The following is a 26682-nucleotide window of genomic DNA, read 5'->3' on the forward strand; positions in this document are numbered from 1 at the left end:
AAATAGAAAAACTGATATTACTATTTTTGCTTTCTTTCTTTCATAGCGATATAACAAGGCTTGCCTGTGGACTGGTTTAGTGGCAATGTGTAACTATTGTATGAATGAACAGAACCCTATGCACACCACTATTTTCTCCTAGTTAAGACATTCTTCAGATCTGTGATAGTTATGAATAAACTGGTTTAAAACCGATTTGTTAGATATATGTGTAATGGAGTCCGAAGTCCTTTCCTCAAAACCAACCATCCATGCTGAAGGACTTGATTTAAGACTTGTCATTGCATCCAAATAGTGTTCATGATGTAATCACTTGTAACATTTACATTGTAAAAGCGACATGACAGTGCCACCATACTTCACTTCAAAGAACTGCATCGTGTATACTGGTCTGAATAGACGTGAAAACTGAACGCTTATGCACCTACAAATTTTAGCTCACCGTATCATCCCGTAAAATAAAAAAAATTGTTTAACAAGCTATCATTAAAATATTGACACAGTTCGCTTTTAGTACGAGGAAGGAGTGAAGCAAAAGACACAGCCAGATGTTCAAAAAGCGTGTGTACAAGTGACGAGAAAGTTATATATTCATTCTTCCTTGTCAAATCCCCCAAATCGGTGACCTCTTGTGTCTGATAAAAGCCTTCTTTTTTCGTCCCTACTGATATGACTTTTACAGCGTGGAATAGCATGTATTTAACTGTGGCTGGACCTAGTTTGCTTGTAGACAATTCCTGTGTTAATTAGAAAAACTCAACCAGGCAATGCCTACACATACATAAGCTACTATAGCTATAGCCATTGTCTGGAGTTTACTGTAGTAGTCACCTGACTTCCATGTTGTATGTCTGACAATGGCTCCCATCTATTTGGCAAATAAGAATTACTAAAAACTTAGGTCTTTCGAGAAACATTTATATTAACATACTTAAAAGTGCTAAGTACCCAATAAGTATAGGAAACACAGTGTAAAAGTACTCAATTCTCTAAACTAGTAGGAATATACAAAATGCTAGTTACACCTAAAAAAGTGCAATTACTCATACATTAACAGACATGGGAGTAATTACCCAATTGCTTAAAAAATTATCTGGAGCTCTGGCTGACACTTGTCACTGTATCCTAATCATGTGAGATCCATGCTCATGCTATTAATCTCTTGACTCACTGGTCCAGACTCAAATATTTACAGACCGATGCAATAAAACTTGCATACTGTTTAGTGCGGCATAAAACAACAAACAAACAAAATCACAAAACCAGTGATCATTAGTGTGGTGCTGACAACACTACAAGCCAAAATTACGGAACAGGATTCAAACCCACAATAGACATCCAGGCAAACATGTAAGATTGGATTTGGAAAACACATGGGAGTGCGTCGTCAACTCCCAGTAATATCGTAAATCAGCATGACAGTGCCACCATACTTCTTCCTCACATGGGTAAGCTGGTCTAGATAGACATGAAGACATTTACATATTTTAGTTTACTGTATCATCCCAAAGTAACATTGTTAGTTACAGCACGGTATAAAGACGTGCACATCTAGGTACAATGACAAAAAAACATGATAAGAGTAATGACACAGGTCAGTAACATTATAACACTGAATCAGGTCAGGTGATAACAACCCATGTCCTAGTTAGTTATTTGCATCATATATGAAATGAAATATGTAGGATACACTCTGTTCAGGCAAACAGGCCCAACAGGATAAATTCAGGTCATGTACACATCGCTTTGCTGTCAGCTAAATATGCAAGAATACCGAGCAATCTATACATGAACTAAGACAACTGAGACAATTACATTTTACACCTATACTAGTCGTTCATGCACACAATGGAACAAATATACCCAGTGCAGCTCATGCAAGTGTAGAATGTGTAGCAAGTCTAGATTACAAAATGAAGAAAGTCTCTGCATCATTTAATTGCATTTCATTATCATAATCCAAAAACTGTTCATTTCTGGGATTAAATGGTAGTATAGACCTATTACATGGTGCCCTCATAATACATCTTGGTTAATGGTGAATCTTGATGTTGGTTTATGGGCAACAATGGTACAGTGTCTTTCTGTGATTCCATAACGTCATTATCAATGGCACTTTCTCCGTAACCAGACTTCTTAATTTATGGTTTTGGTGGGATGCTGGCAAAATGGTTATAGCAACTAGTCACACTACAAAGAAGGGTTCCAAATATGGAATGGAGCTCATTTCTCGTGTCCCTGCAATCGCGTTCTTGTATGCTACCGAAAAGTTGTATAAATCCCATCACACTTAACGTTCCTGAAATAGGTCATCGTATTTTCTATCATAGAATCTGACATAATAGGACACTTTTATATCAGGTATCCACTGCTGTCAATCTGCTAGCCATAACTATGTATAGATGTATATATTCGTCTTGTTGCAAGTTTGCTTTTTCGATAACGGTGTAAGAATTTGCACCAAAACGCCATTCTGTACAATATACAAGAAGTTGTTGCTCATGAAGTTGTAGGTCTCACTACTGCCTCACCAATTTCAAGAATGTTCACCTGGCAATTAATATTACCACATGATGAATCATTATCATAGAATTAGAGGATAACACCATAGTCGACAACCATCCATCCTTGATATCTCCAGGGTAATATAATTATCAGCCTCACCAGACGTTATAGCTCAGTTACCTGGACGACATGAAGTGCACTGCCAAAACAGAAGCAAATTCAGGATAAAACATACCTTCCCCACAGCCTGCATGATTGATGTGTACATGCATGTACTCCTGATCTCTGATACTGTTATCAGTAGATTCAGCCATGACCTACTTACAGACTGATATGACATGATACAGACTGGCAAGACAATTGCGAAAAATTCTGACTTAAAAAGTTGGAGACACCATTAGGTAATAACACAAAATTTGGTAATTTTCATATTTCAAAATTTTGGATAATTACTAATGCTTGGAACAACACACCTTTGCCTCTTGTCATGTGACAGTATACATGATATAAAATGATGATATGAAGATCAATATTGCTACCATGTGAAGTTCCTTGCAGTGTGATGTGAAGATCAGTAATGCTGCCATGTGATATCTTTTATATGAAGATCAGTATTACTACAATGCAGTGCTTCAGCCAGGACCTTACCCATGTTAACTACTAAAATGTGTGCCACACAGTCGAGTCTTTTGCCATTCATGATAACCATGATATAGAAAACCTTTGGATTATGTCAAATGTTGTGCCAATAGATACTCTCGAGCATTGAAAACAAGGGGTGGGGTGAGGGGGTGGTGGTGGGCTGGTGGGAAGTGTGTTTTATTGGTTCCCAAGATTATACTATCACTGATATATGTGGCTTAAAAGTTATACAGCTACATGATGTCAGGTAAGATATATGTACATATCAATATTTTCATAAACATGCATTAACTATTATACAGATAATGTATAGATATTGTCTGGTACAAATCAATACAGTTTAGCGTCATCTAAGCACTGGAGAAAGAAGGTTCCATCTGTGTTTGAAATTTTCTATTTCAGTATTTTTTTCGTTGCTATGATGCAACTGCTGAAAATTCATCACTCCCTTTTTGAAACTGGTAATCAGTTTAATTTAAACACATGTAAATAACATAACTGTAGGAAAGATGTCAAAATTGATATGTTTGATCATCAATAGTTAATGACGAATTTCACACAATTGCAAGTCAAAATGATGACAGATTGGGTAACAGTGCCAAAGTCCATAACGTGTATGGCCTTGTTGAGCATTGACAACGGCATTGCATCATCTGTACATGGAGTGGAAGAGACAGATGATGACGGCAGAGATTGGGAAAGGCAGGGGCCATGAGTCATTCTGCACATTAGAATAAGAAATGGCCCATTAAAGTATTGAAGTTTACTATTGATACAAGAGCAATGGCCCATTCTAAATTCGGAAAATGGCTAATAATCCTGAAAATGGCCCATTATCAAAGTTTTCTATCCCAATCCCTGTGAAGGCAATAGGAACTAGCACCCAGACTCGGTGATAAGCCCAACAGCTGCAGTGTTGGACTTGGTTGCACATCCCTCCTCTGAATCTCGTCCCGTAAGTGTTTCGGTTTAAGCCTGGTCTGAGGTCAGGCCATTGAAGAGTTTGTATGCTGTGTTGACGGAGAAAGTCTCAAGTTGCTCTAGCAGTATGGGCATGCGCATTGTCTTGCTGGAAGACAAGGTTTCCATGACGTCAAAATGTGGAATGACAAAGGGTCTCGGCATTTGATCAATGTAGTAGGCATATCCTCTACCAGGACCAATATTCTGGAGCACCACTGGGCTTAGTTTGTAACTGAAAGCAGCAATACAGATGATGTGTGGCCTACTAGAGATGGACACAACAATGTCAAACAGTGAAGATTGGACCTCAGTAAGGCCTGCGACATCTGACGTTTCTCTGCCTCGAATACCTCCACAGTGTGTGTTCGCTGATTGGTCTCTGATTGTCCATGCAGTTTCTGTAGCCCTAGCAAAATGAGTTTGCAGGTGATGATGAACAATCTGTCAATTTTGCCTCAACATTGTAACAGGTGATCTTCCACTGTGAGGATGGTAAGCTGTAATTCCAGAGTCGTTTTTTTTCAGGCGACATATTGTTTGAACATGAACAGAAAAATGATTTGCAACATGTCTTGAAATCTGGCCAGCATTGAGTCTTCCTAAAGCTTGGTTCCTCTCATCTCTTGATAATAGTGGCATGTCACTACTGTCAAACAGTGAATGATTCAGTGCATTTTTGGTGGCTCTCCTCAGAGGGATGACTCCTTGGGATGCACATGCATTGTCATTTTCATAAAATACATACATACTTTGATAACTGTGTTTTGACATGTTTTTTTGTATCACATACAGAATCTGAAACCAGATCTTCTTAAACATTGGCTATGAACACTCTCATTTATATCACTGCAAAAAAAAACCCCACAAACTGTTAACAACTTTCATTTTCACAAATTCCTTTTTTGTATAAACAATACCTAGTAGAAATCTATAATAAAACTCTAGAAGCTTTGTATCTTGTAATCTCATTCTGCATACTAGTACTGTAAATATATTTTTTTAATGAAAGTCAGTTTTTTAAAATAAAAGTTGCCATAAGTAAATCAAAATAAATCCTGCAGCCTTTTGATGCTTAAATAAATCTTTCAGACATTGGGTAAAGGTCAAATGCAACCCAAAAGACAACTTTGAAGATTCTGATACCTTTTGACATAGACTTACAGAAACAAATGATCAAAAATACAAATTCAACTTATATAGTTAAAAATTAATGTGATGAAAAAAAGCCCACGAAATCGCAGTTCAAACAACTCACAAATTTTCTCCAAGCCCTGGGGGGAAAAGTGGTTACACTAGCTGTGCTGTCCTGCAGCCATACTGCATACACAGTTATTAGGTTTGAAGCAGAAGTCATACAAAACACAAAAAGTGATGCATGCAAGGATTATCACTGTGGTCAAAATTGCAGAACAAGAGATGTTTCTTGTGACTACAAGCATCTTGGGTCTGCAGTAATAAATATACACTGGTCCCATACATGCAGATTTGCAAAGCAAGTTTTCAAGAAAGTGTGGCATTGGAAATGCTAATGTCATAGCTACTATAAGTGATAATTATGTTTGTTTTTTGGTTTGCATTAAACATTTAACATTGAAATTTGTGATTGAAATAATGATAGTGCTTAAAAGATTGTTTGCAAGATTCAGGTAACATGTTCAGTAAATATCTATAATCTTAAAAAGTACCTCTGATAATCATATGCTAATTGTCTTTTATTGATTTTACTGACAGTAATCCATTTTCATCACATATATATCCCCTATACTCATAATCCCTTTCACTGCCTAATTCTTTACGAACTCCACTATTCATCAATTCGATCATTCCAAATGAATTTAAGAAAAGTTTTTCAAGCAAAATAATAAATTCTGCTGTTGGTTGGGCAAAGAATTGAAAATATGAATTAATTTGGAGATTATGAATCTCATGAAGATGGCAGTCCCCACAGGAACTAACGAAGACTGAAGTAAGATAACTATATTCTATTTGTGATGTAACCATGATTATTCTGTATGGTTATGTGGTGTGCACTATTAGGTATTAGGCAGTGAGATGAGTCAGTTAGTAGATGTTGCAGCTGTGTGCACTTGTATCTCTGATGTACACCTGCACCGAATAAATAGCCATGGTTCTTCAAAACGAAGTTGTTCTTCTTCCATGAATCTCACAACAGGATAACAGAAGAGCAAACCAGAGTGTCCTTCAAAGAGATAATCAAACACATGAAGATACGGTTCACATTCAGAGAGTCCCCAGAGACTGAAATTATGCAGTTTGCAGACATAAAACAAGAGAAAGAGGACTCATTACTGGATTGGGCTCACAGGGTTCAAGCCCCGTTGTTCTATGCATTTGAAGGATGTTTGCAAATACAGAATCTGACCCAAGCCATAACCAACATTTGTTAGGGCTGTTATGACCAAAAAAAATCAGCCCTTCAAAGTATCATAAGACATCTGAATGTGTCAAATGCGATCTCTGGATCTAGAAAGAAGGAAGTAAGCAGGTTATCAACAGACAGCACACAACATATCAGATGGGGAGAATATGCAGGCAAGGAAACTTGACACTTGCAAAAGACACAGCGAGATAACTGATTCTAAAAGGAAATCACTGAGTCCTTGATGAATCTATAGAGAAGTTAGCCATCAGCCCCGACAAGTACACTCAGTTGTCACAGACAAACTTTAGATGTCTAGAGACAGCTTTGAAAGACAAACCAGATCACTGGAATCTATTTGGCAGAAATTGAACAAACTTGCAGATAGAAAGAGAAAAGTGAGGAGGTCCCCAAGTTAGGAGCGAATCTGCTACAGTTGTTAAAAAGCAGGATACGTATCACAAGAGTGTCCAATGAGGAACCCAACTGAGAAATTGGTGGCCTTCCTAGATGATTTAAATTCCGCAGGGTCAAATCAAATGGCCTAAATTTGACCCAAGACACAGAATGTGGCCAACTGATTTCATCTGAAGATACAAGGCACACAACTACAGACTACACAGACTACAATTCAGATTCAGTAGGGAGTTCAACTTCCTGTGACTGATATTGATGACAGCATCCATGATATAGACAAGTGGAGCAAAGTCAACATGAAATGTACAGTAGCATGCATCCCAGCAGGAAATGAGGTAAGTGACATCTCTCTACCGTCTGTCCTTAACCAACAATGTTTGGATAGAGTCCCTCAGGAACAAACCAGTGCATATCTTCTGTGTGACAGGTGAAAAGGGAAGGAATTTCAAACTGTTCTGGGCTACATGCCATGTAATGTGGAAGGGATGAATAACTTTCTCTGCTCATCCTGTAAATCTAAGGAAACAATGAGACAAGCAGCAATACAGGAAGTAAAGTCTTTTTTACACCCAGTTCAACAGCCCATACCCATGGCTGAAGAGAATAAACCATTGCGGGAGGTGGTCTTTAATGAATCAAGGAAAGATGCCAGCTATTGTTTACAGGTTAGGTTAGAGACTCTGGAAGTGGCTGCTGTAGTGGATTCTGGTTTAACTGTCACCATTATATCAGAAGTCTACAAAACCTTACAGCCGATTCCACCAGTCCTTTAGAAGATCAACATTAGGAACACTAGCCAAGCCTTAACCATGGTAGGTTTATTGGTGGGCCCAGTAGGCATCAAAGTAGGACAGAACCAGTTACATGACAAAGTGTATGCGGCACCTGTCAACAAGATATTGTTGGGCCTTGATTTCATGTGGATACACAAGGCATATATTCAAATGGATTGGGACTGGTTACGTCTTGATCATGAGATGTTTCCACTCACATACTCGCCTAAGGAACTGGCAGTGTGTAGTATGCAGGTGGCCATAAAGTGTGCAACAAGGTTGCCACCTAGAATAGCCAGAAGTTGTGTTGTGTTGTCTCAGTGCACAATCACCAATACTCAAGAGAAAAACTTTTTGATTGAATCTGCTCCCAACATTCAGAATCAGCACCAACATTCTGCATAACAAATCCCTCAGGGGTAGAAGTGACCATAGCCAAGGGATTTATCATTAGCAATGCCACTCGTGCAACTACAGGAGAGGAGGGACCCCCTAAAAGGACATATGGAAGTTGTGAAGCAGATAAAAGAGGGCCAAATGGTGAGGCTAGGCACATTCCTGACTACCTTTGTGATTTGCTGACCATGTCATTATAGACTCTCACAGAGGATCAAGCCATTTTGCTGGAGGAACTCTGAGATGGAGTACCAAAATGTGTTTACAATGACTGATTTGGATCTGGTTAACGTTACAGCACTCCAGCACAGTATTAACACAGGGGATGCTAAACCTGTTAGGACGAGAATACCAGGAACCCCTCCTAATTTTGCGAACGAGAAGTAGACAACCTTGAATCAGATGCTGGAGAGGGGCATCATTACCCCATCAACATCCAAATGGGCTGCTACACCTGTCCTTGTACTCAAACGATGCAGGGGAAGTGCGCTAGTGCCTGGACTATCGGAAATTAAATGAAAGAACGGTCTTCAGTCTACCGCTGGTTGATGATTGCCTGGAAAATTTGGCAGGAAATGTGTTTACTCAAAACCTGAAGTGAATGCAGCATATTTGCAGATCCCTATCAAAGAATCTGATCTACACATCATGAAATATGGATTATTTGAATGCAAGAAAATGAGTTTTGGTCTATGTAATGCACTAGCGACTTCTGACAGGGCCATAAATCACATCCTCACAGGATTGAATTGTAAAATCATACTAGCGTTTCTAGACTATATACTGGGCAAGACCTTTGATGATCATCTCAGCAACCTGAGGCAGGTACTCCAGCATCTCTGAGAGGGGCATCAGCTGAAACTCAAGCTGGCAAAGTGTGAGCTGTTTCAATACAAGGTTGAATTCCTGGGCTATACTGTCAGCCAAGATGACCTGGAGCCTGGTGTGAATACAGAAGCGGTACTATCTTGGCCACACCCAACATGCATAAAGGACGTTCAAAGCTTTATGGATTTGGCAAACTACCATCACCAACTCACTGGAGGATGCTTTTTCACTTTGACACAAAAGAACTTTGCTCAGGTTGCTCAACCGCTGCATAAGCTGACAGTGAAAAGGAAAACATTTGCATAGGGCGAGGAAGAGGAGTCTGCATTCCAGGAAATGAAGGTTGTCCTAACAACACCGGTTCTGGCTATTGCCACAGGCAAACTGTAGTGCAAATGGGGTTGTGCAGCATAGAGAATATGACAAGTCTTCTTATATACGAGCGACGCAAGCAAAGAATGGCAATGTACTTTCCTCGCTTCGGATTGAAAAATATTTTTCATGTCAAAATATAATATTGCCACCATCAAAGGTACATTTCCATTTCTTCACTTGACTGTACTCTCACATTTCTTACCCAATGTTTAGTAATTACTCATGTGAAATATGTTTTATTCAACATTTTAAGCACCACTCGTGGTATTCAGGTCATTCCTCACCTCCATTACCCCTGTCAGCTTTCGGTTGTATTGAGTGACGGAACAAGAATAAGCAGAAATTAGAAATAAATACCATATTGCCTAATTTTATCATGACCCTGTTGGAGCTTATTTGTCTTATTTATCGTTGCTATTGGTAGAATCTTTGTAACATTAAATCATAATGAAGCAGGGGAGGTAACTGTAAGTATTTCACATAGAATAATACCCTCCTGTTCGGCATCGGTGCAGTGATGTCACAGCAACAAACCAATGGCATCTTCAAACCAGTGGCTAATGCATCACATACTCTCTCTCCTACTGAGAAAAGATATGCTCAGATCGAAAAAGAAGCGCTTGGAATCACATAGGATTATGAACACTTTTGAGACTTGTGACCCTGATTGGTTTAATGTTGGCTGTGGAAACCATTCATAAATCCCTGATTCCACTCCTAGGATTTAAAAACTCTAATAAAAATCTAAAAGACCTCCCTCCAAGAATTCAGTGACTACATGTGAGAGTGGTGGCATACCAGTTTTCCAATGTACATGTTCCTGGTAAAAACATGTATTCTGCTGATACTCTAGCAGTCTATCAAGAGCACTGCTGACATATGTCGAGCAACATGAAACTGACAGATGATGTAAATCTGTATGTTGACCCTGTAATCACAGGACTCCCAGCATCACAACACAAGCTGTCAGAAATCAACTACAAGACAGGGCTTGTAATCAACTCATGCAATACTGCAATGACAACGGGTGGCCGACTATTCACCAAATTCCAGACTCCAGGTAAGATTTTATTTGCCTTGTCAAGGTGATCCCACAGATATGTCTGTATTGGTCTTATCAAGGTGATCTCACAGATACGATTGTATTGGTCTTATCAAGGTGATCTCACAGTCATCAATGGTTTTATTATGTATGGACAGAGGATTTTTGTTCAGTCCCCATATAATGAGGTCTAGTGTGCTGAACTCTCTCCATGAAGGACACCAAGGAATAACAAAGTGTAGAGCTATGGTAAAACATTATGTGTAATGGTCTGGTCTGTCAACACAACTGGAACAAAAGTAACAAATTCAATTGTGTGCACTCAAGAAAGGACCAACCCAACCCATTCCAACAGAACATCCACAATGTCTGTGGATGACAGTGGAACAGATCTAGTTCCAAAACAGCACCTACATTCTCGTGGTGGACTGATTGTCAAAATACACTGTAGTGTCCAAAATGTCAAATACAAAATCTGGGAGTTGCATGAATTATCTAAAGTCTATTTTTGCCCGACACAGCACACAAGAAATAGTGGTATCAGACAATGGGCGACAGTATTCTTCTGAAAGCTTCAAGACAAATGCCGAATCACATGGTTTCATCCATATGTCCTCAGTACCCTCAGTGTAATGGGGATTCAGAACATGTTCTGCAGACTATCAAAAACCTGCTGACAAAATCATCCAAACTGTATCTTGGTTTATTTGCCTACAGATCCTCTTGCAAGTGGATATATACAGCGTCTGAACCCCTGATGGGACGTCGACTCAGGTCTGTAGTACCAACAGTATCCTTCTCAGTGAGAACCCAAGCAGCCAAACTTCAACAAATTTCATGATGAGGAACAGATGAGAAAAGAGACAGAGAAAGATCAGTTCAACTCAAGACATCGAGCTATAGAACTTAAACCACCCCAGTCTGGTGGTCGTGTGTACATCAAGGATACTGATGGTACAAAATCAGGCATTATACAGAGTCAGGTTAACACTCCACGCTCTGGCAACTCAGCATCTCAACCTATCAAGTCACCCGATGCTGCAAACACAGTGGACATCAAACAATCAACCAATCCAAGTAGCAGACCAGTGCAAACTCCTCATGCCACTACAACTACCACAACAACAAGGTCCAGACGCATCTTAAAACATCAAGATCACATAAAATAATTTATCAGCTGCTAGACCTGCCTCCTCAAAAGTCCAACAGAAGTGACCTGTACAATTTACGTACATATTCCACACTAAGGTTTGTCCATATGTCATGAACCGCCATGAAAAGTTTATTTGTGGTGTTGATGAGTAGCTTGAATTTCAAATGATCTCTTCATCTGATGCCAAACATTTTCACTGTTCAAGTCTGGACACAGGGGTGGCCTTGGGCTATATTTAATGTATATCTGATATAATTGTCAAGTTAATGTACTTCACCAAAATCCTGGCCCGATGTACAGGTGCACTGTCCCGTGAAAACGGTATGGTTTATCCACAAAATGACCCTCTGAAAATGGCCATAAGATGGCCTTGAGAATGTTCTGTACTTTAGGCACGTTTCCATCAACTGTAAACAAATAGTTCCCACACCTAATCATGTACAATACATAACCAGATCATAAAGTGCATGAACTTTTACATCTCTCCCCGTATTACACAAGAAAAACGTTTCCCTCTAAACACTTTCACAGCTTTTTAAGTAATAGCCCACTTCTTCATCTATATTTCAGCACTTGCCTTTTCTCTTTCAAATATTTTCCATATGTAAACACATAAGCAGTCTCAACATCTCTACAAAGAGTTTTCCTTTCAGTCTCAACTCCATAAGTAATGATTTCACACAACCTGTCACCTCTGACGACCTACGGCCCATATTTACAGTTATCCGAGATGGCGACACGAGAGCAGACGACAAATTATGACGTCACAGCTCCAGCAGAGTTGGTGACATTATGATATCTGGGGACCGTATCAAAGACATACACAAAGTCTTTTGAACTGCGCGATGCATTATCAATCAGCGGAAGAGTCTCGCGATGCCGTGTTCATTTTCATTTCGGCGAATCCTTTTGGCATGGGGTCAGTATTACTGTAGATTGCATTGTTCAAACATCACTGGAAGAACTAGTTGTAGATCTATCGGTTGATATGTTTTCCGTAGACTTGCACAACGTAGGAGAACATGGCATTCATCTTCAATGAACTTTGCATTATTATGTGTTTAGTTGTGCACGTTTCACTTTATCTTTCTCTGCGGGTATATTTGTATGAAGACCAGGTTCTATTTTAAGTATTTATAAGCTGAAATTGCTGCAACGGAACTTACCGATAAGATAGGGTTGGATGTCACAAGTATAGTACTTTTCAATATCACCGAGAGATTTAACAGCCTGTAGTTGCAGCATTTTGAGTTGTCATGTTGGGATGAAGCAATAATACTAATACGAACCTCAGCTGAGAACACACAGCCGACTGACTAAAACATATCCGGTAGTAAGTCCCGGAGTGAATACGCTAGCTAAAAATAGTGCATCACATACATGTACTTGTTTACCTATGCAAACACCGCCTATTCTGAAGACCACTTATAAACCAGAGTTTTAATGGGTTCATTTCATTCCGGACACATCAAGTGTTCACAATTTTTGTCAAGATTTCGGCAAACTGATCAAATAAAACAAGGTACCAGTATTCAGTACAAGAATGAAACTATAACATTCAAAAAAAAAGAACATATAACACATTTGTAGCAGGGTTGGGGTGGTTCTGTTCAATAAAGACCAAACATCTGTTATGGTGTAAGCTGTGACTTGAGCCACAAGTTTATTATGTAAATTGTTTTGTTTTCTTTTCACCCTGTAACATGATAATAATAATCATCAATAAAACAGTCATAAGACATGTACTAATACAGTATTTTACACAATCACAATACACTTGACATAATACGAATTATTTGAACTGCATTCCAAGAAGACATAAACATAAGTAATGAGCGCATGCAGGAATGCAGTTGACAAAAACGTATTGTATAGTTTAATCACAGCAGCAAAATATCACAATTACAATCACGCAATAAGATATAAGAAATATGAAAACATTAAAAGGACAAAATACCACATCTTTGGTACTCAAGTGATGGTTTATCGTCTACCTTAAATTATGTCGGAACAACATGTCCCATCTATAAATAACACAACACACCATTAATTACGTTATTCTAACCCATTCTCGTATTATAAAAGATATATCACTTCATAAACGCAAACCTACATACTATATATATGCATATATCTTACAGCACAACATTATCTGTACTGTGAAATTCCTATAAATATCTACAATAAACGGCATGACAACTCAAGTGGCACAAACATTACATGTACCACCACCATGGCTGACAAAGATGGCTGCTGAGTAGGTACACATGCTTGTGTGTCACCTGACCTCATAAAACATTATAATTATTACTAATAAACTTTTCATAATAATTTTGACGCAATAAACATGAAAATCATACCTATAAACACACATTGATTTAGACTCTTCTTAAATCACATTCATACCTTCACAAATTAATATTATAACCTAAGCAAGAATAATGCTTATAATATAGCTATATTTAACATTACATCCTACATAATATGTTTATAGTTAAACTACCTAACACAGAGAAGTGATAGACAAGAATGGAGCAGAAGTCAGCCGTCCATCAAATGTCCAGAAATGTTACACATGAAGGTGCTTCTCGTGCGTTTGTATGTGGTAGACTAACCAACTGTTCTGATATTAGTAAAGAGTAAAACAGACAACTTTAAACTAATCAATCAGAAATCAAACAATAGCTTGCCCAAAGTTGAAAACAAAAGAACGCCCTCTTCTCCCACAGTGACATAATAGAGCCAAGGTCCAGCTTGGGGCAATCAAGCTGGAGAGAAATACCATACATACTGTAATAAAAAACCTACTTCAGTAAGAACTACCATAACCAAACTATGATACCATATTTACACAAATGTAAAAATATGACTCTAACACACATTATTGACAAAAGTTCATTCCAGAGGATCACCATCAGGTCTCTTTTTTTGTTTCAGTAATCAGCCCAGCAAGATGTAAGTTAACAATGCAACACAGTATCATTCACTTGCCATTAGAATAACCTCAAGTACAACTGATCACATAAGTGATAAAGAAGATAGATATATAACGCAGCGGAAGAAAAGATCAGCTATTGTGAATGTTAGCAGTTTGTTTCCTTGTGTGTGCCAGAATGTTTGTAGAAGACTGAAGTCAAAATGATGCTTTTACGCTAAAATATATAATTTGTTTTACAGAAAGAAAGAGAGACTGTGAGTAAAATGCAATCCTTGACCCACTTCTGCAAGGACACATAGAATGGAGTTGTGGCCATGAAGAAAATATGCATACAAACATAGTTCAGTACACTTTGTCGTTGGTAATTGGTTGGTTGACGGCTGTTAATTTGACACATGGATGTCAAACTGAGATGGAAAACACACCTTTTTATTAGTTGGCCTACTATGCTAGGTAGAACTCAACCGCTTTTACTTCAGGATACGGCTTCATGTGTTACGAAACGTTTGCGAAAATAGTAGCAGACCACACCAGTGACATCTTTTGCAAAGCTTACCATCTTAATGTAACACAGGTTCTTCTATTCGCCTACATCCCAATTCTTCTGGCAAAAAAGGGATGTATTATGGATGTATGGAATATGATTTATTTGGTAGGAAGTAATAGTACATATGAACATTAACTATAATGAAGTAGAGTTATTCTTGAACACATTCTCTTGGACCCGTGATTTCTTCTAATAATAGTTATTATTTACATACAATATCGCAGATGGGTCGGGGTGACATCAGGGCTGTGTGGGATTTTACACAAGATCAGTATGTCGTTATGCACAGACGACCATCTTCACTGTAACACTCTGAACAAACAAGTGCCAAGGTATCTCAAGGTTGGGTAAACTCCATTCTCTTCCCACAGAGGTTACTCCTGTCATATCTTCCTACGTAACCTCTGTTCTAATACGACCCTTTCATGGTGCGAGTGTTCAAGACTCGCGATTGGAGGAATTCAGATTTAGTTGTGCAATCAGAGACGTTGTTTTAAGTTTATCATTCGCAAGATCTCTGTAATTTCCGAATGCATCTTGAAAACTTGCCACTACCAGTTTTTGTTTCTACAAACACATCCTGGCAAGTGATCCCTGCACTCTCCATTGCCAGTTTCTGATTTTCAGTTAAACATGAAATACCGAATCTTTCCTTCGCACGTTGATGAACCGACTCCATATTGGAGCTAAGTCAATTTAACGCGTGTTCTGATTGGATAGTAACAAGGGAGATAATTCCTGTTGCGATTTTTTTGCCGCAAGGGAATTTCTCGGTGACCGGGAAATATGGCCCTATTAGAACAGAGGTTACGCAGGAAGATATGACAGAAGTAACCTCTGTGGGAAGAGAATGGGTAAACTCGTGATCAACCTGTTTATCTTTGTACATTCTCCCTCCCTGCATAGTGCAAACCTGTTTATATCTGTGTATATTCACTCTTTGTACAGACACACCATTCACCCGATGAAAGCCCAAGATTTAGCTCTTAAACGTTGTGTGAAGAATTAAAAAAGAATTTGTTATCCACAAAACGTGTCAAGTATTCAAATTCCTTTATCCGCGTACGACGGGGTTTCCAGATGACGAGTCATCACACCAGGAAAGCACATTACCAAACGTTTCGAGAACGCTGCTGTCATTATTTTGAGTCTCTGCTGATTTATATGCTGTCCTCACAGTGTTGACTGTGGTGTTTCTTGTGTACCCAATGCTTACAACAGGTAGCGTCATGTAAACTGACGGGCAAAAGAAACTATACCAATACAAGTTTGTCTCTGGGAAATTTAACAAGAATAAATTCATTGCCGATCCACTCATTTGTTAAGGGATATTCATAATATTTACAGCATATGGGGTTGACTTTAGAAACGTACAGAAGTTTAAAAGGTGAGATCTGTAAGTTTGCATTTTGTTCAGAGACTTATTGGAGCTTGTTGATCAGATCAGATCAGAAGAGTCTATCTGACACAATATAATGTCAGTAACGGGTATGTCCTCCATATGCATCGACGCATGCTTGAACACGACGTCTAACAGAGTTAATCAATCGCCGAATAAAGTTGTTTCCAATGGTCTGCCACTCCACTATCAATGCATTTACCAAGTCTTGACGATTTACAGGTGGTGGGTTACGGGAACGAATTTGTCTGTCTAGGCGATCCCCAAAAGTGTTCAATTGGCTAGAGGTCTGGTGATCGAACTGGCTATGACAAAACATTCACGTTATTATGCTGGAGTCCAGTATAATCATGGTAGTATGGGGCATGGCGTTAACGTGCTGAAACATGACACACCGATGTGGCTGTAAGACATACAGCATAACAAGACGCCAAACTTGACCAATGTAACGCTGGGCTGTTAGGTTTGCATCGAAAACCATCAGCTGTGTCGTCAAATCTCTGTATATCCTAGAGTTAACATTAACTCTCTCACCTCTACGACGGTAGACTCGAACCCGACCTTCTGCACGGAATAACTGAAAACAACTTTCATCAGTAAACAGAATTCGTTGCCAATTCCGGTTCTGCCTATGATGATGCACAGTGCGGGCCCACCTCAATCTGTCACGTCAATGACGAAGGTTCAAGGTCATACCAGGGAATGGTCGATAAGCACAAATACCATAATGTCTCAGTGGTCTGGTAACTGTCCTTCGACTACGCACATGATTCAACGATGTTGCTGCTACTGACGTCACAGTAATGAAGCGATTACGAAGATGCAATAAACACAGGTAGCGGTCTTCATTGTTGGTGGTAACTCGTGGTCTGCCACTCCTTGGCCTGTCAGCAGTGCTGCCTGTTTGCCTCAGTCCTGTCTGCAGCCTTGTTATTGTTGTTCGAGTGCAACCAAAGATTCTTGCCACATGAGCATGCCTGGCTCCCAGTTGGAGCATTCCAATCGCCCTCGCGCGCTGTCAGTTAATCTCGACAGGTCAGTTGAAGTAATCTTCTTGTTTATGGTCTTGGAATATTGACTGCAGGGTCTTTATACCTATTACCATTTCCATCATGTGATGCTCGTGCATTACATTTTTCATCATTAAAACTGATTTTCGTGCTCAAATTGTTGTGTGTTGGTTTTGTGATATGTTTACGTAATCTGGAAACAAACTTCAGTTAAAATATTCAAAAATTGGAATCCCAAATTTGGTATAGTTTATATGAGAGTACTGCCGTATTCTTGTGAAGGACATACATCAACGAAGGACATACATCTAGAGTAACCATTTCCAGGATAGTATTCAAAGATAAAACGTGGTTGTTCACGTAGTGACGCGCTGACAGACATATTCATTCAGGCTGCTTCGTCTTGAGTGTTTCCTCGGCTTGTTCGTCTACCTCAAGCCTTAGATATTTGTCCTTCAGTAGCATGATTGGAGGGATTGACACCACTATAGCTCCTAACAAGGCCCAGTTCATCCAGGATTGGTTATCTGGAATTAAAACAATGAGCTGGTATTTTGCCTTTTACTTTTCAAGCACCTGACTCCCATAACTGTCGTCAATCCTAAGTTGTGTCTATTTCTAACGATAACTTGATATTTGTTACCGTAAAGATTCTTGGATAGTCTTTTTTCCTAAAGTTGGAAGAATTTGTACTCGGTCGTTTTGTGAATGAAATATGTTAGGTATTGAATTTATGAGTCTTTATTTCAACCCGGAGGTCCTTCAGAGACTTATTTGGCAGGGCATGAACAGGAGGAATATTGAAATACTTACCAACATGTGGTAAGGTAGGAATTAGGAGGAAGATGAAGCCGAACAAACTGTTCCCAAATGTCAGAATGTAGTTGGTTGTCCCTTCACCGACGGGGTACGTCACTTCACACGCCAGTTCAAAGATAAGTGGCTCCGCACAACACAAGATGGTGTATGTTGCTATGTATGTGATGTACAAAACCACTGCAACATGATCAGCAATGATACTAATTCTCAGTATACTACCTCTAATGCCTGCTTGCCTTTTCCCTGTTACTGTACTAATCTGGAATGAACCCGTGTTCATTGTGCAAGTGCTGTGAGCATGGACAAACATCTTTATTATTGTATCCGACATTGTTCATTAATATAAAAGAAACCACATATCTCTCGTACTTTCCCCAATGTTTGTCACACCAACTTCTAAATGCTACTCAAACGAGCTAAACTCAATGTGAACACCAGCCGCCGTTTAGCTTCATAACTCTGAAGATGTTAGATTTAAGGTATGTTAAGTATTGTTTAGACCGAGGGAAAACACATGAACTCAAAATCTCACGACCCACATAATTTGCATCCAAACACGTTTTGTATATGTCTTTGTCATAAATGCACACGTGTTTTTGGTATACACCTTCGAACACATAGTACTGATAACATGAATTTGACAAAACACCTGCAACAGCCACCTCATGGGTTTTATGCAGCTTTCAGGGGAAACAAGAAGCCATCATACCGGAACCTGTTGAAACAGTAACGCGGGTAAATATATATTTTAGACAAGGGTTGGTATTATGAGTCTTACCAAGAGAAGAGGGCAGCACCCCAACACAGACGAGGGCAAAGCACGCTACGTTAACACCCCCAATGACATAGGCGAGCAATATCAACAGTTTAAAATGGCGGGAGAACCTGTCCGCAAACCTGAAATATTAAAAGCTTATTAAAAGAGGAAAGGTATTTTCAAGGCCATTCATATTAACTATCTAACTCACCCTGTAGAAATTGTCCTAATGACCTAGTGATTACTTGGAAAGTGTTTTTGTTCTTCACTATTGTGTATCATGTTTACCTTGCAACTAATAATGATGCTCCCATCTGGCCCAAACTGCCATAGAACGCCATCCAGCCGGCCTGTTTCTGAGAGACTCCATACGGCTTGAGGATGACATCCACCACTCCAGTCCAGCAGTTGGCTACTCCCTGGGCCACACCGTATATCAGAAACAGCAGCCAGAACTGTCCATGCCTGAACAATGAATAGCACTCGGATACATGTGATATCTTTGGTTTGCGAGTCTGACCACCTGATCTCGTTAGTTGTCTCTTGCGACAAACATGATTTAAGACAAGCATGAAGATCAATTCAATTCCATGTCTTCTCGGGTTTAGTGGAAGTCATGGCAATCATAGTAATTTTATGTGAGTGGGAAAATGGCAGTTTTTATGTGGAAGCCGTATTAAGTGACTTCTCTTATTAACCACTCACAACTAGGCTTGTGAATTCTTGTGTTACATTCAGGCCAGTGCATCCATAGCAGGACAATATCCTTGATAATAATTCTCTTCAGCCGGTTTTTAAACATTTTCTAACAATAACCATAGAAAGTGGAAGATCTGTGTAGAGACTATAAGTACGACCAAAGATTGTCCTGTAGTGCTGGTTTTCTTGGTGCCAAACAGGTTATTAGTAGCTATAGTGGTCTTAGTCAGCTGTTCTGGGTCCCGATCCACAAAGTGTTCCTACGACATGCTACAACAACATAGTATACCATAGGCTTAGTGCTGGGAACGCTTTGTGGATCGGGACCCTGGTCTGCTCCAACTGTTGGTCTTGTCGTCTTCATTGCCAGACTGTCTTCCTGTTGAATTATTTAAAGGTGTTTCCAATACTACCTGAATGGTTAAGAATAAAGGTGGTGTGGCATAAGTTACATTCCCTGCCATATGTGAGCCGCATGTTTATTACACAAATATGAGTTTCTCCTTTTAATATCTAAATTTAAATGGTATTGGAATGGAAAGTACAATGCTAGCTTATTGTAATATATTTTACATGATTGTAATAGCATTTGAGGGCAAATCTGGGTTCTAAGCCCACGACCACGTGATCAGAGCATACAGAAGGAACATGTTTTTTCTCTCCGTACGACTAGGCCCACTTGTTCCACTAAGTACCTCTTCCCGAGGATTTGTAACAAAATATACGTGTTGTTTGTTGTGGGAACTCAACTTGTCAAGAATGTTACCAACAATGGACATTTGAATTAGAAGAGGTCTTCAACAACCCATGCTTGTTGTAAGATTGCAATTGGGGAATGGGGGTCGGAGTGTGTGTGAGGATCACTGACTTGGTTGACACAATCATGTCATCGTATCCCAAATGTGTAGTTCGATGCTCATGATGTTGATCACTGGATTGTCCGGTCCAAACTCGATTATTTACACAGCACCACCTTATAGCTGGAATACACCATATAGCTGGAATATTGTTGAGTGCATCATTAAACAACAACGTTCCAGTGAGTTCAGACGAACAGTGGTCACCTGGAGAGAGCTTTGAGTCCCACTAGGAAGTTTTCCCTCATTTTTGACGCTGACATACATGGGGGAAGAGGCGGTCTGCCGGGGAAGTACAACAAGATGAGCAAGAGGAGGAATACCGACCATCCAAACACTGAAAGAGGCAGTACATGATTAGTCAGATTGTTCTTACTGGCACTGATACAGTGCGATACAGAAGAGAGGAAGAAGAGCTGGGCCAACCCCCAGACAATAATAGAAAATCTAAGACTGACCACAACGTTGTGGCACAGTGGCGCATAGCAAGGTCACCCATTGTGTGATTAAGAGCTCAGCGTAAAGGCTGTTTTAGAATGGACTGAAAATACTTGCCTTTGAAAACACAAATACTTTGAACAGAAACATAATTCCACACCTTTCACATGAACACTCAACAGCAAGAACGTAAGTAAATCATGATTCTCACCACCATACAGCATATACATAATGTCCTTCCGTTCTTCTGCTATCCTTGTTCCTGAAGGGCGAGAAGATACAGAAGAGGATAAATACACATAAATACTGTGTCAGTAACTTATTTTATAGAATTTAACTAATCGTCAGTTACATCCTGGCTTGAGAACTTCTGGCTGTGAGGACACTCACCTGAGGTATTGAAGTACAGGGAACAGTCGGTCTCCCCAAGTTTGGGTTCATATGTCGTGCTTTGGATACTGGAGATGTATGACAGACGTCAATCCAGGATTTTGGAGATGAACATAAATCCAAAGGTTATAAGGAAAAGCTCCTCAAGGAAGTCAATCCATCGAATAACCATATTTTGGTTCATTTTCAGCCACTATGACAGACAGACGAATCCTGACAGCATCTTTCACTTATTGTGATTATCTATTGATGCTTTTGTTCAATACACATTGAAATCATTTCAACTGTTCCTTTCATTGTCATAAAAGACAACATCATATTTTTGTAATTTAGCTCAAATGATCTCCAGTTACATCAGTTTGTTTCGATTACACTTTTAACAGTCAGTGTTTCGTGATATATATTACTAGGACAAACAATGAAATTACTCACCTTTCGTTGTTTTTCACATTGGTGCAGTTTGGGTTGGTACGATCGGGCACTAATATTGGCCCTGGAAGAAAATGATTTCAATGGTCCATTAAAGGTCACCACATACAAAATACACATGATGCTATTCATAACATCACATGTAAGTAGATGTTGTGGTAGATATAACAGTGATATATCGTGATGAAATTCCACTGCCGTTTAGTTACGTCACGTGCTAAGTTGTCTCTCCTCATAGCCTTTAAGTATAGAACAGTGTCCTCCTTGAACCAACAACAGAATTTATATTTCACCTTGGGAGACTTCATTCACATGTCCACAATACGTACATATATTTATCTCTGTCTCAAAAGATGGTAAATAAGTATCCATCTATCTCAATGATTCCAAAAACTGTGATCATTTGTTGGGGGTTATGTGGCTTTATGATTATGTTCAGGAAATGTCCCGCAGACTGTGTTTTATTCCTGCAAGCCCTTCCTATCAAAGCCCAATTATACCTGGGAAAAAGGGTTACCTAATTTGTCGCCGCTGTTCGCTGTGCAGAGTTCAGTCATTCAAAGTGTCAGAAAGCAGATTCGCCCAGGCTAAATTATTGTGTAGTCAGCTGCTTACACAGGTTTCACTTATGCCTCACACCACTGTAAGCTCGGTCACTCACGGAATCGTGAAGATCCCGAATAGAGTCTGTCTTTTGTAGTCTTGACTTGTTTATTTGTTTTTAAACGCCACAGTAAGAAATATTCCAGCTATATGGCAGCGGATTGTAAATAATCAGGTCTGGACCAGACTATCCAGTAATCAGCGTCAAAGGCATTGATCTACTGGGTTACGATGACATGTATCAATCAAATCAGCGAGTGTGACCATTCGATGCAGTTGGTCGCCTTTAGTTTATATTGAGGGGATGAATGTCACAGTATGCCATTTGCGTACATCGATGTTCATGATGTCAGTCATTGGATTGTATGGTTTAGATCCTATTATTTGCTGATTGCTGCAGCCAAGCAGCCGGATAGCAACCAAACTATGCACTCACTCACTCATATACACATTTGGCTGTATATTCAGATTATGTAGTCTGCAAGAGACGTGTTTAGACAGCAGAGACACTGACCTACTACAAAACTGAAGGCCAGTCCCATATTGGCGATAATGATGTTGAGAGCTGTGCTTGTTGTCCTCTCGTGAGGACCGAACCAGACACTGGAAAGGACGGGAACACCAAACATTGCCACTGCCCCAGCCATCCCGTTCAAGGTTGCCCCAATGTGGTTGAGCCTGGAATAGAACAGGTGGTCATCTTCATACGCATGACATAACAAAGTTCATATTACCTAATGGTTATGCCGAGTCTGAATATGGCTGTTATGTGAGTCATGTGCTATTGATCAGCTTCATCTGATCTCCTGTAATGATCATGTTACGAAGAGTTTCCTGTACTGACAGTCTGGCGAAGGGCTCGCATACTCACCAAGTCTCCCATCTGATCATGTCACAAAAGACTCCTGGACCATGTTACCAGGGACAATAGAAGCCGTAGACTGTCTCTGATCTTACGAAGGGCTACCACACTCTCAACGTAACGAAAATCTTCTGAACTGACTATGGTACGAAGGCTCACGTAACCATCATGTCACAAAAGACTCCTGTACTGATCATGCTACGAATGGCTCCTAAACTCATCGTGTTACAAAGGGCACCCTTACTCACCATGTTACGAGAGGTGGCGTGGAGGAGATACACCGTATACCGCACCCCACCGTTACCAGCGTCATACTGGACACAACGGCAGGCCTGAGACCTGTGATTGAGAATACATTGTCTTTACAACTATAAAAAGCACTGGACGCCGTGTCAAACGTATCAACAACATTTTCCTGGAATTCGGGGATACGAACTACCAGTGCCGAATATATCATGGATTATTGTTTCCTCAATTTAAGAGACTTTGATTATGCGTTCAGACAAACAAACAATCTAGAAGGATAGAACAGACAGGGGTAATGACAAATTATAAAGAGTAGCATGAAAAATTGTAAAGAAGTTCTAAACCATTGCCGAAATACGATGTTCACGACAACACCAGCACCAACAAAACAATGCCCTGTTACCCTTCAACTCAATGACCCACCCTCTTACCGTTCACGTCAATGACCCATTCCTTTACTATTCATGCCAGTGACCCACTCTCTTACCCTTCATGTCAATGACCCGCCCTTTAACCCTTCGCCTCAATGATTACCCTCTTACAATTCACCCCCATGATCCACTCTCTTTCCTTTCACGTCAGTGACCCACTCTCGTACCCTTCACCCATCCCATTACCCTTCACGTCAATGGTCCACCCCTTACCCTTCACCTCAGTGGAACATCCTGTTATCCTTCACGTCAATGACACACCCCATTACGATTCACCTCCATGACCCACTTTCTTACCTTCATGTCAGTGACCCATTCTCTAACCCTTCACGTCAGTGACTCTCTCACTTACCCTTCACTTCAATGACCCAAGAGAAGAACACGGCTGTCACCATGAAGCCTATAGGTCCCCAGTTGATGAGAGTGGTTATTGTCCCATCATCCCAACCAAATGCATCTTCACTGGCTGCAGAGATCGGTGCGTAGGTGTTCCACATTATGTTCTGTGTGGTCGTGTATAAACCGAAAACGACCAACATGTACCATCGTCGTTTATACAACTTGACCTTCACCTCTACCTCCTGGGTAATTGGGCTGGAGTTGACTGGGACTAGAAGACTGTCCTCTAACCTAGGGGTAGCTATTCGTGTACGCTCAGACACGAAGTCCTCAATGAAGGCAGCATTATCGCTGAATTTGGGGTCTGCAGCGTTTGTGGATAAATATTGCGGGGTACGTAAAGTCTGTTCTTCCTCGCAAAGTCCCTCAAATCGGCGACCCCTGGTATCCGATAAAAGCCTTGTTTTTTCGTCCATGCTGACTTGTATTTTACAGTGTAAAATAACATGTAATTATCTGTGGTTGGACCTAGTTTGCTAGTAGACAATACCTGTGTTAAATATAAAAAACTGTTATTACTACTTTTGTATTTTTGGGTGTAACACGCATGTGGTTTATACTTCTTACAATGCAATATTTGACGAACTACGTGGTTTTCCCGGTTTTTGTAAATTGGCAACTAACATTAAATAAGAATACAGAACAATATTATATTATGAGTGTGTGCGTGTGTGCGTGTGTGCGTGTGTGCGTGTGTGCGTGTATGTATATATATCCCAACCGAATATATATATATATATATATATATATATATATATATATATATGTACTAATGAGACAATTATAATTTACAACTTTACGACGTTTACACCTATACTAGTCTTTAATGAGGACAATGAAGCAAATATACCCAGTGCAGCCCATGCAAGTCTAGAATGTGTGGCAAGTCTAGAGTACAAAATGAAGACAGTCTCTGCTCCATTTAGTAGCGTTTCATTACCATATCCTCACCATGACGTTCCCGTACGTTATCTAAAAATTGTTTAAACCCCAACTCACTCACGCACTTCACTTCGTTATTCATACAGTCATAGGTCTCACTACTGACTCACCAACTTTTAGAATGCCCACCTAACACTTAATTTTACTACCACCATAAATTAGTATTTTAGAATTAGATAAAACAGTAGTCGGTAACCATCACCATGACCTGACCAGACGATATAGCTCAGTTACCTGGACGATACTGTACTCCTCAAACAGAAGCATATTCAGGAGAAAACATACCTTCCCACAGCCTGCATGATTGATGTGCACATGCATGTACACCTGATCTCTGATACTGTTATCAGTAGATTCAGCCGTGGCCTACATACAGTCTGGACACACTGTACAGACGATAGACTGGTGGGAAAATGACAATTACAACAGCGAGAAATTATGTCTAAGACACTGGGTAGTAACTTTAAGAATTTGATAAGACATGTGTCCCTGTATTTCAACATTTTGGATAAATACTGATGCTTGGAACAACACACCTTTGCCTCTTGTCACGTGACAGTATACGTGATATAGAATCAGTCTCTTTTGGCAATAGATAGTACCTGTGATATTAGGATCAGGAGTGCTGCCAAGAGATGTTATTTGTGATCAGTATTGTATACCTTGTTGTATTTCAGCCAGGATTAAGTACTGACAATTGGCAACTTAGCTACTAAACTGTGTGCCAATGCAGTTGAGACATTTGGATTAGAATGGTATAGAAGACCTCTGGATTATATTAAATAGTGCATCAGTGGGTACGCATTCATCAGAAGATGTGATATGAAGATCAGCACTACTGTCATATGAATCTGTGTGATGTAAAGATAAGTACTGCTGCCATGTGCAGTTACATGAAGACATGAAGACGAGCACTGCTGGCATGTTAAGTTATGTGATAAGATCAGTACTGCTACTGTTTTTTTTCTTTTCTGGATTTATCAATATATTCATTCATAAAGCATGAAATACATAAGGCATGGATATTGTCAGGTACACATGAATACAGTTTAAAGTCATCTAAGTACTAGGAAAAGAAGACTTCATCTGTGTTTGAATTTGTTTATTTTCGTCTAATTTAGTTTTATTCATGCATCCATTTTTGTGTTGAAATGAAAGTGAAGGTCGTATTTTAAAGATAATGTTAAATGGCAACAAAAACATGACCAGTTACACTCTCTTGATATCTTACTTTGTAGTTATTCAAACTACTTTGACCTTGACATGAGTGTCATAGCGTGTGAATATTGCAAAACTATATTGCATGGATTGGATTCCTGGCGAACATACACCTATCGCGCCAACACGCGTTCGATTGGATTTAGATCTGGATTTACGCTTGGCCATTTGAGGGATTCAAAGGTATGGTGCCTCTTAAGGTCGGTAAAGATCGTAGCACGATG

The 26682-nt window shown here is 39.7% G+C and overlaps 1 protein-coding gene across 2 annotated transcripts; it reads right to left on the reverse strand.

Annotated features, from left to right (window-relative positions):
* Positions 1-15997: 15997 nt before the first annotated feature.
* On the reverse strand, positions 15998-25579 carry LOC137298490 (solute carrier family 49 member 4 homolog). Of its 2 annotated transcripts, none has more exons than XM_067830779.1 (12): positions 25475-25561; positions 24252-24788; positions 23471-23561; positions 22875-23038; positions 21761-21821; positions 21329-21396; positions 21150-21200; positions 20708-20837; positions 19233-19409; positions 18966-19084; positions 18182-18364; positions 15998-17895 (listed from the first exon to the last, which is right to left on the reverse strand). In XM_067830779.1, the coding sequence occupies exons 2-12, from the start codon at positions 24712-24714 to the stop codon at positions 17753-17755; spliced, it is 1650 nt and encodes a 549-aa protein (XP_067686880.1). In that variant the 5' UTR covers positions 24715-24788; positions 25475-25561; the 3' UTR covers positions 15998-17752. The 2 variants fall into 2 exon arrangements, with proteins under 2 accessions (XP_067686880.1, XP_067686881.1); XM_067830780.1 differs by having other exon boundaries at positions 16265-17895; positions 25526-25579.
* Between the last annotated feature and the right edge of the window lie 1103 nt (positions 25580-26682).

This window comes from Haliotis asinina, chromosome 10 (genome assembly GCF_037392515.1).
Source record: "Haliotis asinina isolate JCU_RB_2024 chromosome 10, JCU_Hal_asi_v2, whole genome shotgun sequence".
Classification (NCBI taxonomy): Eukaryota; Metazoa; Mollusca; class Gastropoda; order Lepetellida; family Haliotidae; genus Haliotis; species Haliotis asinina.